Source organism: Penicillium coprophilum, assembly GCF_028826855.1.
Source record: "Penicillium coprophilum strain IBT 35676 chromosome Unknown utg000004l_segment0_segment0, whole genome shotgun sequence".
NCBI classification, from domain to species: Eukaryota; Fungi; Ascomycota; class Eurotiomycetes; order Eurotiales; family Aspergillaceae; genus Penicillium; species Penicillium coprophilum.
This window is the reverse complement of record NW_026622723.1, coordinates 7,735,290-7,749,112: the sequence shown is the minus strand read 5'-3', so window position 1 is coordinate 7,749,112 and position 13,823 is coordinate 7,735,290. Positions and strand designations below refer to the sequence as shown.

At 47.4% G+C, this 13,823-nt stretch overlaps 5 protein-coding genes across 5 annotated transcripts; 2 read left to right on the top strand and 3 right to left on the bottom strand.

Annotated features, from left to right (window-relative positions):
- Positions 1-341: 341 nt before the first annotated feature.
- On the bottom strand, positions 342-1,846 carry N7500_007353 (putative flavin dependent monooxygenase; the record flags this gene model as incomplete). The annotated part of the gene is made up of 2 exons (XM_056678497.1): positions 342-1,728; positions 1,782-1,846. 2 exons carry the CDS (start codon positions 1,844-1,846, stop codon positions 342-344), a joined length of 1,452 nt encoding a protein of 483 aa, XP_056533497.1.
- Positions 1,847-2,405: 559 nt separating this feature from the next.
- Positions 2,406-6,725, top strand: N7500_007352 (uncharacterized protein; the record flags this gene model as incomplete). The annotated part of the gene is made up of 2 exons (XM_056678496.1): positions 2,406-2,804; positions 2,862-6,725. The coding sequence occupies 2 exons, from the start codon at positions 2,406-2,408 to the stop codon at positions 6,723-6,725; spliced, it is 4,263 nt and encodes a 1,420-aa protein (XP_056533496.1).
- Positions 6,726-6,954: 229 nt separating this feature from the next.
- Positions 6,955-7,198, top strand: N7500_007351 (uncharacterized protein; the record flags this gene model as incomplete). The annotated part of the gene is given in 2 exon segments (XM_056678495.1): positions 6,955-6,980; positions 6,991-7,198. The coding sequence occupies 2 exon segments, from the start codon at positions 6,955-6,957 to the stop codon at positions 7,196-7,198; spliced, it is 234 nt and encodes a 77-aa protein (XP_056533495.1).
- A 228-nt stretch (positions 7,199-7,426) lies between these two features.
- On the bottom strand, positions 7,427-9,376 carry N7500_007350 (DUF3176 domain-containing protein; the record flags this gene model as incomplete). Its single annotated transcript, XM_056678494.1, has 3 exons — positions 7,427-8,607; positions 8,663-8,829; positions 8,883-9,376. 3 exons carry the CDS (start codon positions 9,374-9,376, stop codon positions 7,427-7,429), a joined length of 1,842 nt encoding a protein of 613 aa, XP_056533494.1.
- Positions 9,377-11,014: 1,638 nt separating this feature from the next.
- Positions 11,015-12,395, bottom strand: N7500_007349 (Oxoglutarate/iron-dependent dioxygenase; the record flags this gene model as incomplete). The annotated part of the gene is made up of 4 exons (XM_056678493.1): positions 11,015-11,307; positions 11,361-11,492; positions 11,539-11,645; positions 11,719-12,395. 4 exons carry the CDS (start codon positions 12,393-12,395, stop codon positions 11,015-11,017), a joined length of 1,209 nt encoding a protein of 402 aa, XP_056533493.1.
- Positions 12,396-13,823: the final 1,428 nt, after the last annotated feature.

Here is a 13,823-nt window from a genome sequence, read left to right as displayed (position 1 = left end):
CAAGAAAAGCTCATACGAGCTGCATTGACCCGTGACACATACAATTTCCAATTCTGGGCAACATCTAACACTTCCCCCAAACAATGCAACGGTATATGAAAGAGGGTAAATGCACGCGCAACGGGCGGACGGATAGTGAACCCGCTTCACGTGATAACGCTTATCGGCGGTGGATCTACAATGTTTGGGAATAGTGGCATCTGGTCAACGAGTATAGACTTATGTGTCTAAATAATATTTCAAATATGCAAAGCTATGCAAAGCTATGTATTGTATTTTTGGTTTATATTCACTGTTAATGTTGTATTCACAGGTTGAGACGTGGATTTGGACCAGAACCATCACTGATTATCTTGTTGCCTCTTCCACTCTTCAAAGCTGAAACCAAGCTCTGCTAGATGCTTGATCTCGCTCCGCTCGTTGCCTCGCTGTACGAAAGCACGCCTGATTTCTGGGAAATGGGCCCGCATCCATCTTTCCCGTTCACCCCACCGAGTACCAAGTTTGCCTTGTCCGCTGTTTGACAATTCAGGTCTTGGGCTGGCCTCTTCCGCCCAGTCGTAGAGAAAATTGAGGTAATCAGCATCCATAGGAAATGGGAGTAGGTGGAACTCTTTTCCGTCTCCTTTGACATCAATCTCGGAAGCCTCCCATGCCTTCATCTCATCCTTTGGTGGAAGTGTAAGCCGTCCAGACCACACACGAGAGAAGACAGCAGCGTGGTTCTCAGCCATAGGGAATGGAATAACCCGCTGTGAAAGAACTGGGAAGACGAGAGTGGGGTGCTCTATATAAAACAACTGCTGGTAGACATTCATTGTTCGCCATCCGTGGGTCACGGCCGGTGGATTGAGTGAAGACAAGAAAGGATATGAATAGAAATAACCGGTGCAGAAAACAATGGCGTCGACATGTTCCTCAATGCGACCATCTGCAAATTTTATACCTCTATCATAGGCCGTCGATGGAAGAAACTCGACTATCTCCGGGCAAATGATTTTGTCGCCATTTGGAGGTGCAGCCAAGTAGGACTCAGATCGTTGGGAGACCAGCACTTTTCCTTGGCTTACTTCGTTGATCTGGGCACCAATGTCAAGCCCCGAAGCAGAACTTCCTACCACAACCACTTTCTTTCCTTGGAAAGGTTCTGGGGAGTTGTAAAACTTGGAATGGGAGATGACACCTGGGTGTGATGCATCCCAGGCTTGTATTCCTGGGATTTCAGGTATATAGGGCACCGTGAAATGACCACTTGCAACCACCACAGCATCATAAGTGTGGGTGGTGTCGATGCCAGTTTGAAGACTTTTTGCTGTTAGACTCCAGGTACTTAGAGTTTCATCCTTGAGTTTCACATCTAAGATTTGTGTCTCAAATTGAATGAACCCTTTGATATCTTCGGCATACTCTTCAAGGTACTGTTTCACTGTCCGGTGTTTGGGGAAGAGCTGGGCTTCCGATGGGAAGGCCTTATCCGAATAGCCCATTAACTCTTTGGGAATATTCGTTTCCAGTCGATCGTACAGCGGAGACACAAATGTTGCCTCACGTCCCTCAGTGTGATTGATCCATACTGGCGTCTCAACTGGCTCATGAGGGGTTAACTGTGGGACAGTTGTCGACATCCCTTTTTTAGAGGAACTCGGAGTGTAGTTCCAAACCCCTCCCACCGAGCTTCTTTGCTCAAAGACATCAATTTGATCAAAATACTTCTCGGCAAGTAGGTATCTGAGTCAGTCAGCATGCCGTGTTGGGGGCGAGTATGTAACAACCCCGCTTACTTGACTGCAGCAAGGCCAGATGGCCCTGCGCCGATGACAGCTACTCGACGAATAGGATTCGTCATTGTCATACTTTCAACGAATTCGGGAGCTCGAGACATCAGGAGCTGTAACTGGTAAAGTATGTAGTTGAAAATGCGAGTTGGGCTGCGAGATAGGAGAGAAGGGGCCTCGAAGGATGCCAAGCGCTTCCACCATAGTGGAGCTTTATGGCACACAGCTGGAGTCTCGAACAATAGAACTCAGAGGTCTTGAAGAATATACAATATGGAGATATTTCGGACTGATACATTCAAAAGTACCTATAACAGATGTAGGGGGTGTAAAATCGATCTAAAATCGACCAATCAGCAAGTTTGATTGGACATGGATGAAGGAGGTAGTATTGGTTTTCACAATACGTCAATTACGCCAGTGTTCTCGCGTTATTACCGTGGCATTACCAGACAGAGCTGGAGCTTGTCACGTCTTTGTTGCACCGAATATTCCTCTACGTTTTCTTTCAGCCCCTGGGTCTTATTTACTCGCATTTTTCTACCTTTTTATCTTATCTCATCCCATGATTCCAGTTTGCCATGTGGACGATTTGATAGAACAACAGTCGGGCGTGGGAAAACCGGCGCAATGATTGCGATCGAATCTCCCCAAAAGTCACCCGCGCCGAATGCGGTGGCGCATTTGACCAGAGTTCCGATAGCCCAGCTTTCTCCTGATCTTGAGCTATTGACTGAGAGTTCTTTTTTTGCTGCTGTAGCACTGGTATGGCCATACTCATCTTCGACAAAGTCTGTGAGCCTTTTGTTGGCAGAGCCAGATTTCCGCCTGAGGGGCGCCAAAGGACAAATCAAGGTCACATTTCATGGACACCTTGCAGAAAAGGTCGCGGAATCGCATGTCGGAATTGGGGATACTGTCTGTCTGGCCTTGAAAGACACCAAGTTTGTTAGCAATGAAAGCGCCCAGCAGACCCCGGGAAGGTCTGTCGCGTGGGATGCGCACTTTGAGAATGGCGGGTCTCTCGAGGTATGCTGCTCCCGAACTTAACCTATAGCTTACAGAGACTTATTCTCACCCATCTAGATATTCAGAACTTCGCAACCCCCGTTGATGATATCCGTTGAGCCTCAAGTGTCAGCACCGCGTGAAACCGAACTTGCACCGCCCACAACTCCTAGTGGGAAGTCGGTCAATCCCGATCTCAACCTGCCTTCTAGTGCACGCCCCTGGGGGTCGCCAGTATTCCTCAAGTCTCCTCGGACCTCAGTTGGGGGAACAATCCGTTCCGCTTTCGATCCTTTTGTGGAAGAAGATGGATTTGTGCCAGGGAAAGGAAGAAAAAAACCTAGATACAGCTTGCACAGGGAAGATTGGCGTGTTATCAATGAACCAGAAAGTCCACATGAGCAACAAGTGCCGGTGGATTGGGAGCAGGCTTTGAATCAATCGATCGACCAAGAGCTCGAGGAGGCAGACTCGGCGAGTGAGCCCTCAGATGACCCAAAGACGGATGCTGCCCAACCTCCAACTTACACAGAGGATACACCACAAGAGCCACTTTCACTGTTTCCAAAGCCTTCCCTTGAATTGACCGGGAGTATTCTTGAAAGACGTGCCGGCGAGTCAAATGTTTTGGCCCATGAACAAGTTGATAATCGTGGAACACCTTTTCATCTGCCAACGGACACACCGCAGATTCGACCCATCCCTTCTCCGGGGCTTCCAATTCCGTCGCCGCTTATATCTAATCACTCTGGCTCCGCTGGCTATTTCCTACCATGGACCACGCCCACGCAGCCCGAAGATATTCGATCTGTTCCTACGGAAATGGAGACCACAGCATCGTCCGCAGAAACTTTCACCGAGACTCCTGATTCCGACCCCATTGATCCCATTCTAACAGAGACAGCGGAATCAGTCGATCCGGATATTGAAACCATCGAGCAGGAACATATCTTGGATGCCGGTTTCGTCTTCCACGATGATTCGGCATCATCCCCAGGCTCAGAAAGTTTGCCAGAAGAACGGGAAGTTGAGACAATCGATTCCTCCAAAGCTATTGATGGATCAGATGTCGTTGAAGCTCACGTGGTCATCAATCCTACCGGCGGCGAACCTCAAATTATAAATGAGGCACAGCAGGAGCATACTTTTGATCATCTGGATCTATCGCACAGCCAATTACCACCATCTTCAGGCTCGGAAGACGAACCGAATGACTCCACCAATGTGAACGATGAATCAGCTGTCGCTCAACCTGATACCAGTATCGAAAATCCCGCTGATGAAGCTCGAAAGGGTGGTGAGACAGACGACGACCGTCTCATTGATGTCAGTTACCTATGGCGCGATGATTCAGCATCATCTTCGCGCTCGGATGAGGACTCGGATGATGAATCACTCGAATCCTCACAAGCGATCGATGGATCAGGTAATGCTCAAACTGATCCTGGCATCGAAAATGCCAACGACAATGTGGAATCTCCTCAACAACTCGCCATATCTCATGACAAGAAACGTTCCGAGCCAGATAATTACTTAGAGAATTATCCACAAAATACCCCTGCCGTTGATCAGGATGCGATCGATGCCCTCGGAAGAATGATAGCCGTTCGAGAGGAAGAACTTGAAAGAAAGAGAGATATGGACGAGGAGAAACAAAGCGAAGATGACCTCGATGATTCATCAGCTCTAGGGGCTTTCGATCGACCACCCGGTCAAGTGTACATCGAAGAAAAGGACGAAGTGTACTATGCAGAGTCAGTGGAAAATTACGATTCACAAAATGAATATGAGGAGGCCGAGGACGATGATCTGCATAGTGATCCTCGATTTGAATTTAAATTAGACGAAGATGACTCCAGCGTCGATGAATCCAGCAGTGAAAGGTCTGAGCAGGAACACCAGCATCTACCTTCGCAGACAGGAAAACATGAAATAATCGTGCTGGACAGTGACAGTGATGATGAGCCTACTTCCAATCATCCGGTAACCGAAACTGCGCAGTCAGCTGAACTCGATGATGGCTCAAATCACTTTGAATCTGGGCAACCAGTTGTCCCTCCAGTTACAGCAAATTTTGCGACAGATGCACAAGAATATCCAGAGTTATGGTATGTCGATGGAGAGGCTGGCTATCATGGAGCCGTGGAAGAAGATTCTGAAGTTGACGAGGGCGAGGAGAGCGAAGAAAGTGAAGAGCGCGAAGACGATCAACAAGATAACCGAGTTCACGAGAGTGACATGGATGATGATGAGTCGACCCAAGACCACTATGCAATGGACAACCCCGAAAAGGACGAAGACGAAGAAATGGATGATGCAGAGCTTATCGAAGGGGCCGCCAGCGACGAATCCCATGCTACGATCAAGCTTGGCGCACAGCTAAAAATGCCAATTGATCATGACCCTGATCAGGAGCAATCAGGCAATGCTGATCCAAATTTGCTTGATATGTCTGAATCTTATCATCAAGACACATCCTCGGAAATGGCATCACCTAATCCTGAGCAGGACGACGATGAAGAAATGGATGATCTCGAGCTCATCGAACAAACTGAAAACAACGAGTCTTATGTTGTCGTCAAACGGGACGCACAGGTAGAAGTGGCGGTTGATCGGGAAGCTGACGAGGAGGAACCAAGCAATATTGATCCCCATTTGCTTGATATACCTCAGTCTCATCATCGAGACCCATCCTCGGAAATGGAAAGCCATGCCCGGCAGTCTATCGGTGGGGACGGAGACTCTGCCTTACATGTCTCTTCGTCTCCAAGAAATGTTGTGGCCGATTATCGGTTAACGCGTGAGCCAACTGTAGAAGGACCTGAGCCCCTTGGAGGTCGCGTCTCACGGTCGGTTAAACCTCCGTTCGAGCGACAACTCCTGACTCCAGACCCCACCCAGGAAAATGCATCCACACGTGAACTCGGTTATGATATTGAACCTGAAATTTCATTCACGGTCGAAGAAAATGAACCTACTAGTCTGGATGGAACGTCGCAGCCTGCTGGCTTCCCGGAGTCCGAGCAGAACGGTGATATCGACACAGGACTCAATCAAAACATCCAACAGGAGATACACGTTGATCGCCATGATGATGCTGTGGCTTCATCGAAACTCGCTGGCGCCCCGGAACCCCCAGCAACCCCCGAAGCCGGCAGCTCTGTGGAGGTTGTTATCAGCACCGAATGCCCTAGGACACCGGTAGCTCCCATTGCAGAACCCCCAGTTCCCGACCGTAATGCTTCTGGACTACGTAGCAAACTTTCCTACTTCGCCCCGCTTGCTACACTCATCGATCATTACGATGCTTTGGTCGATACCATCTCAATCGTCCACGAGGCTTCGCCGATAACCCGAGCCAAATCTGGTTCGAAAGACTGGTTCGTGACTATTCAACTTACCGATCCCTCCATGGCTGGCACAACTCTTCGTGCTCAGATTTTCCGTCGCTACAAGGCCTCAATGCCGTCATTGGTTGAAGGTACCGCTATTCTCTTACGTGACTTCAAGGTTCGGAGCCTCGATCACACTGTGATGCTTGTCAGTATGGATTCCAGCGCATGGGCTGTATTCGACGGATCTGGTCCCGATGCCGAGACGAATGGACCCCCTGTCGAATATGGCTCGCAAGAACGTGCCTACGCGTCTGGATTACGTCGATGGTATAAGGAAGTTGGCTCGGATAGGGTCGCAGATCGTATGCTCCAGGAAGCTATCGCGAGGGACAGCCAGGAGCGCGATGTGACACCAATCAGTCAAGTTCCAAGCGAGTCGGGGAGCCCAGATTCTAGGCGAGGATCCCTGCGTAAGCGCAAAAGCAATCGCAGAGTCACTATCCATGAGCTCCGCGATGGCACTCGTTATACCGAAGTCGGGTCTCCAAACAGTGGCAGCAGCAGTGTTCACGAGTTACGAGATGGCACGTTGTATGCCAATATTTGAAATGGTTGTCTTGATATCTTGATACTTGACGTGACATCTATGTCACAGTTCACATGTACCTACGGAGTAAAACAAAATAATTCACATGAAGAAACTATTATTTCTGTGCATTCAGGCGATTACCTACGCGTAGGTGACTAGCTGTATACTGATGGAGGGTGTGATGAAGCACCCCCAATGTATTCCGTGGGATCTGTCAAATGGCTACTGAGCTTTTCAAGCTCAGCCAATGACTTTATTCAATACTTTCCACAAGTACTCCCAGTTTGATGTGGGCACGGACCTACACATGGAGCTCAACAATTGGTCATGTTGATATCCAATTGGGTGCAAGTAAGGCACAACCCTCTACGCGATCTCAGGTGGGCTACGGAGAGATGGGGGTCGAGGGGTGGGGAGAGGAAGGAAGAAGAGAAGAGGAAGAAAGGTGGGAGGAGCCCTTTTATATGGTCACCTCCCACGTACCTTCCTAAAATGGACGGCCCTTTGCTCTTGCCGTTTCGACATATACTTCAGAACATGTGACCATGAATAGTACATTGTCTATCCTGCTATTTGACGGTGTGTCCATCGTGTGTCACATCTATCTACACATACATTCCGCCATGTGCCCATCTATCCCTCCGTTTCAATCATCTCGTCCACTTATCCATCAGTGCATATACTTAATTCAAACACCAGTGGATCTATCACATACAAAACTACCCTGACAGAACCATTTTACCCTCACTCTGGTATAATATCGCCCTCTCAGTCTCTGACACTTGGTCACTTTGTAACTTCTCGTCCCGGTCATTTTTGTACACAGATAAGAGTGGCATCACACCATTCTTCCATGAAGGAACCATAGCTTTGCGAGTCTTCCAAATGGTCCCTAGTAATGTTACAAGGCCCAATAGCCACACCAGCACCGGAAGAACGATCCACTGCCAATGGATGGAAACATATGTCGTGCTGATCATTGCCTGACCAGTCGTATTTGCAAAGGTTGAAGAATAAGGCGTATCCCGAATAGTCTTGGACATTGCTTCGGCGACATTATCCATAGCACAGTGCATCTGCTTGGCAGTTCCACCCGCGCAACCGGTTATGTTCGAGAGTGTGAGAAGTTGGATCAAATCCGCACTTGCGTATTGATATTGAACGGTATTGGGAATAAAGGCGAAACCGTAAGGGTCGAGGTGTGCTCGACCGGCGAAGAAATCTTGGAAGAAATATCGTATCGCTGTAAGCGTCCGCTTGTATATCAGGAAGTCTCTGTCTTTCTCGACGCCCATCTCTTGTCCCCAGGGGGAATGCATGTGATAGTTACTACCCAGATAAAAGCTTTCGAAAGACCCGTTCTTTGATATACCCAGGGTTTCTTCCTGATAGACGCCTCGCCTGACTGTGGGGCGAAAGCTGTGCACAACAGGATCAATGGCACATTCAATTGCTTGCCACTGAGGCTGTATTTTGGAATCGAGTGTCCATAGCTCTTCGACCGGTAACAGGTTATCTGGAGCCACAAGTTGGATAGGTGGTATGATGCTCTTTGTATAGACCAAAGGTTTCACCGATCCTATGGCGACTGGCGCACCCCATAGTGTACCCGGTTCCTGAACATACGCAGAAACATTACCATTGTTATCCTTAAGATAAACAGAGCAAATTTTCGTTGATGAGCTCAATCTCTGCCCCTCGAGGATATTGTCACATTTGGTTTTCAGTCGGTCTGTGATGTTCGTGCAACTCGCCCTCATTTCCAGTGTAGCAATCGGATCCCAGGTGCAGTTTCCTGAGCTACAGGTGTACCGTGGGATATTCCATGGCTTTGAAGAGTCACTATTGAATAGCGAATTGTAGATATTAGCTTTCATTGCCGGATCAAGATAGTACGCCGCTATACACGTATATTAGCTACGTTCAGATCAACAGAGTCCCACTCATCCTCTTACAAACACTCAATGGAGGCCCTAAAGCGTCATACACAGAGTTGCTTGATACGATTGCAGTCCCCGTGGGATCAACAATGAGCTTCGGGTAGTAATGGATCAAATTTTGGACAAAAGGGTCAAAGGCGATCGCGAGGAGGACAGCTAGACTACCAAGGACTGCAAAATGCCTATTTTCATGAGCTTCCAGTCCAGCTGCAACGATTAGAATATACATTCATACCTGGCTCGCTGTCTCCAAAGCAGGCTTGCACAACCCCACAATCCGCGGCTGGCCCCATCGAAGATACTCAGATCCACCAAGGGTCGACTTTGTCGTGTGAACCACACCCACTTTAGTTGCCCTATTCCCTCGCTGATAGAGAATAAAACACATCCTTTTGAGATGGTGCTCAGCCAGGAAATTACCGAGTTCAGCGAGAACGTCCAACTCGGTTGGGGATGATCATCATACTGCGTCAAGATCACAACGATCGCGACCAGAAGTGCCGAAGATAAGGCCATGGCCAGTATCTCCCAGATAAACAAGTCCGAGATAATACTCCATACTGTTGGTTTTGCTTTGTTCACTTTGGGATCCGCGGGTACGAGAGGTTCGTTGGCTGGTTCGGGGTGAGGCTCAACGAGGGTACTGGGCGGTTGTGCGGTCGTGTCCGCCTCCCGCGTATTTTGACCAGCATCTCCATGGGGTGCTGCTGATTCTTGGTCTGGGTTCATTTCAAATTGAGGGACCGCTATGAACAGATTAAAAAAATTAGAAAGTGATTAGTCTTGGTATGGCCCATATATGTTGACACACGCTAAACTAATCCTTAAAGAGCAGACTAAGCCAGCTGTCATTTCCCCTTAGCATACAACATACGTGAGGCCATATGGGGCTATGCTTGCTAGAAAAGGTAAAAAGATGTTTGCTCCATGCAGGATGCGGTTGTCTGTTTTTGGAACAGTGAAATACGGCAAAACGTAGATATCATTGAACTTCCAATTGTGCAGGAAAGACCCAGACGGAATTCTCACTGTTGTATCGAACCCCTTGCCAAGGAGACGTGGCGGTGTAGCCAAGACCTAAATCAGCCTCATCCCGTTGGGAGTCTACCTCTACGTGGTCCTGCCGACCATATCTTGTTGATATGAGTTTTCGCATTCGGAGACATTCTACCGTTCACTTGGGAACTCTGTGATTTCGTGATTTCATATCTCGTATGCAGCCACATAAATGATCATGTAGTGACCATCACCCAAACGCCGGAGATTGGAGACCTTGGCGTGGTCTGAACCCGTTGCCCTAGGTCAACAGTTACAATATCGCCGTATCTAATTGGCCATGTGCGAGGCGGTGCTGAAGCCCATAATTGAGAGGTACCTAGGTGTTCCCAGGGTATAGCTTTGTCCACTGGGATTGGTCGGCAGACTTTGGCGCCTGTGGGCAAAGGGTAGAATTTGGGCTGGAGGTGCAAAGTGCTGTCGTTGTACGGAGTACAGCGACCGGCATCGCCTTCCATGTTGGGAACGGAGAGGTCAGGTTTCAACCCCTAATCACATGACACGCTTAACAATATGTAGATAGCGCGCGAATAAGCTGTTTTGTACCTGACCAGGCAATAATTACCAGGAGGTACCAGTATGCAAGACCCAAGAGTCTATAATAAGTCGACTGGACTCGATGATTCGATGCAAACCCAGCAACCATCGAGGTCTTCGAGCAGGTCATCTGTCAACAATTTCGCCCTGCATCCTGCAGCTGCATTGCTGCATAGTGCCCGATACTGTTTGTGACTTAGTCCGGGTTACAATTTGATAGGCAAGGCATGACCGTAAGCTTATTCAAAATCTTCACCACTCCTTATCATTATGACATGGCTTTGGATCTCATCGGACATCCGAGTGGCTAACCTGCTTAAATTCTGTCTGTGCCTAGGTATATCTATGATATGGCCAGCGTCTTGCTTAGCTGATGTGTGCTGTGGGACCATATATGAGTCCTATAATCCCTATAAGATGTTACAAGCCGGTTCGTCAAGAACAAAAAGAGTGTTATTCATTCAGACTGCTAAATACAAAGAGAGAACAGAAGGAAGAAACGGTAGGAAGAGAGGTCCTCTGTGGGATCCCACCAATGCAAATCTCGCTCCCTCGCTTCAAGTATTGCAAACTTTCAAACCCGGAAGTCGTTCCCAAGAAACAATCGTTCTTGAACAGGCAGAAAAGAAAACGGAAAAGCAAATCGTCACACACTGAGCTTACTAAATCAGGTGAAATTGTCCTGATTAGGAACAGCAGAGAAAATGACTGTGATGTTGAATGTATACAGTATGAGGCTCCTAGGTGAGCCTGCGGAGGGGCCCCGTGGCCTTCCTATTGGGTCCTCAGCTCAGGCAGATCCAATAGCTTTAAGCGATCCTCGCTTATAATCCTCTTTGTTGTTACTCGATCGGGATAGTTTCTCATAAACATGTTTGTGAAGTGGGTTCCGTAATGGATCTTCTCATCTGAAGGCTGGCCATTGTAAAGCTTTCCAATTGGGGAGATCGTAGCTTGGAAGCTAGGCTCATGAAAGTAGGCGAAGGCGAAGCACTCGCGGGTATTAAGACCGACTTTGTGGGGAGTTGATGGTAGGTACGAGTTGGTAATAAACTGCATCATATCCCCTAGAGTATTTTAAGTAACAATTTCCAAGTATTTCAACGAGGAATAGACAAACCTGGGAATACCCCGAAGACTCCGGGGACAGGTGGCACATAGACCCATCCTTCATCATCTTCACGGAAGCCAGCAGCGCTCTTCTTCCAATTTTCTGGCTTCTCATCGGTCGTAGGGGGCCGAACAAATAGGCCTGAAATAATAAGCGAATATCTTCAATGATATAACGAGGATCTTACCTCCAACTTCGTCTTGGGCTGCAATAACTAATAGGCCGTAGTCCGTATGAGACCCAATACCGCGGCCCTCTTTTCCCCTTCCGTTGGTATTATACATTTCAGGGAGCCTATAATAATAAAAGTGACAACGTTAGTTTCAAGGTAGCTCAAAGTCATTCTTATTAAAATCAATCAGCCTACCTTAGGGCACGGAGATGGTGCCATCCATCCTTAGTTAAAGAAGTTAGAGTCGAAGGATCCAGACCAAGTCCATATTCGATCAGCTGAAGTAGCGTTTCTCCGCTGTCACCCAAGGAGTCTATATAAGATTGTATAGGGGTCTTCATATCAATATCTGGCCAAGGGCAAGGACCATGGCAAGGCCACTTAGCTTGCACTCGAGGCTCATCTAGGGGTAGATCCTTAGTGACTGTGAATATCTCTGAATAATCCGCAATCCCATCTGTAATCTCCTCCCCAGAAGCAATATAGCCGGCGTAGCTCTGGGTGTCCACACAAGCAGCTTTTTCGCTAGAAGGCTTCGCAAAGAATCGTTTACTGGCGGTAAACGCCTTATCACAGAGATCTTGCTGTTTTGGATTCATTGAAATCTGGAGGATACCATCTTCGCGCCACGCGTTAATCATATCCTTGCCCATTTGAACATCTGTAGGAGACCCTGTAACATTCTCGGGCAAAGTGAATGTCTTGAACTGTCCAACACGGGCCGCATGATTCGGTGGCATTGTGCTACCTAATTCGCTCGGTGCTGTAGTAGTACTCAGGCCATCTTTCTGCTCTTGAGAATATAGTCTTAGGTGGGCATGACCATTATAGTTGTCATGGATAACTGGTGAGACACTCTGATGGGAGAGCATTTTGTCCTTTTCCGGAATATTTCAATTAGCCTAAGCATTTTGTCGATATTCTATCAACTTACTGAACAGGTGGATGAGAGAAAGAAAACGGTGTGTTACTTCTCAACATTCAACGAAATAGCTCTTTATTTATATCTCGCTAATGATCAACGATGAGGGATAGTGACGTCTTTACAACGATCTTAGACTCGGATGGATGGGAATCACGTCAGACCCTTTTACTTGCAAGGACTTTTTACATAAATCTATCTCCTCTAAGGCGGTTGCATGGTCTCCTCTGGACTAGCTACAGGGGAGCCTTCTTGTCAATTGGACTTCAATGGCTATCAAAAATAGTATGATGGCCTCATTATGTCAAAGGTTGCTCATGTATCACGGAATGAAAGGCGTTGGTTATGCTATATGTAATGGTAGGGTATGTGTGCTTTTCCAAAATGGAATCACTTGCATCGCTCTACTTCTTATAGGATATCAATATTGCTGATCTAAGGTTGTGATACCCCGGCCCTTGTTCATCAGTGACTAATTACTGACTTGGAAAAGCATTATGAAACATGAAGAATATTTTCACGCTTCGTACCTTATATCACATACAATGGCGATATAAAGATCAAATGAGTGATCAAGGCTACGGGGGCATATGTAGGCTTCTTAGTTCAGCCCTCCGCCTCCTTCACGTATCATCATGTATTAGTTTCTTCATTTTGCAGATTCGATAGTAGCCACTGCTTCTTGTAATCATTTTGAAGGCTGGGTATTTCTTTGACCTTCGTTTTTAATAGATTTACACTTAGTAGGCTATACTGCAGTGGTGGTCACAAGACTGCCAATTTGGGATCAAGTTGCATGTCCAGGTGATGATGATGATTATGATGATGTACTCATTAACCTGATCTAACTCACTTTACATGCTGCCATACGGGGAGAGCCTCTCAGATGCTGCGCTTCTACAAAAAGGAGCATTCCCTTTTGCCGATGAATATCGGCGTCTGCGTCATGCTAGTGTAGAAATTTTACAACTGGAAAATGGCCTCTGTGGCATGTTTACGTAAATTGAAGTTTGGCCATCAATAGTGGTCTTACGAATATCGGCCCAATGCTCATATAGCAACTTCACAGCGTCGAGATGGCGATGTCTTAATTGCAAAGAGCATACATATGACCGGCGGATGCCCGAAGAGAAGGCCCAAGCTCTTATAGTTCATCGTCAGCATAGATGGCATTGCAGTTGATCCTGAGAAACTCGAAGTGATTCAGTCATTGAGGGTTCCCACAATCGTGAAAGGAGTACAGTCATTCCTTGGATCCTGCAATTTCTATCGTCGATTCATCCAGAGATATAGTACCATTTCGAACCCCCTACACTGATTTATCAGAAAGTATTTTTTATTCGAATGATTGACCGGTTGTGAAGTAGCGGCTCTACTT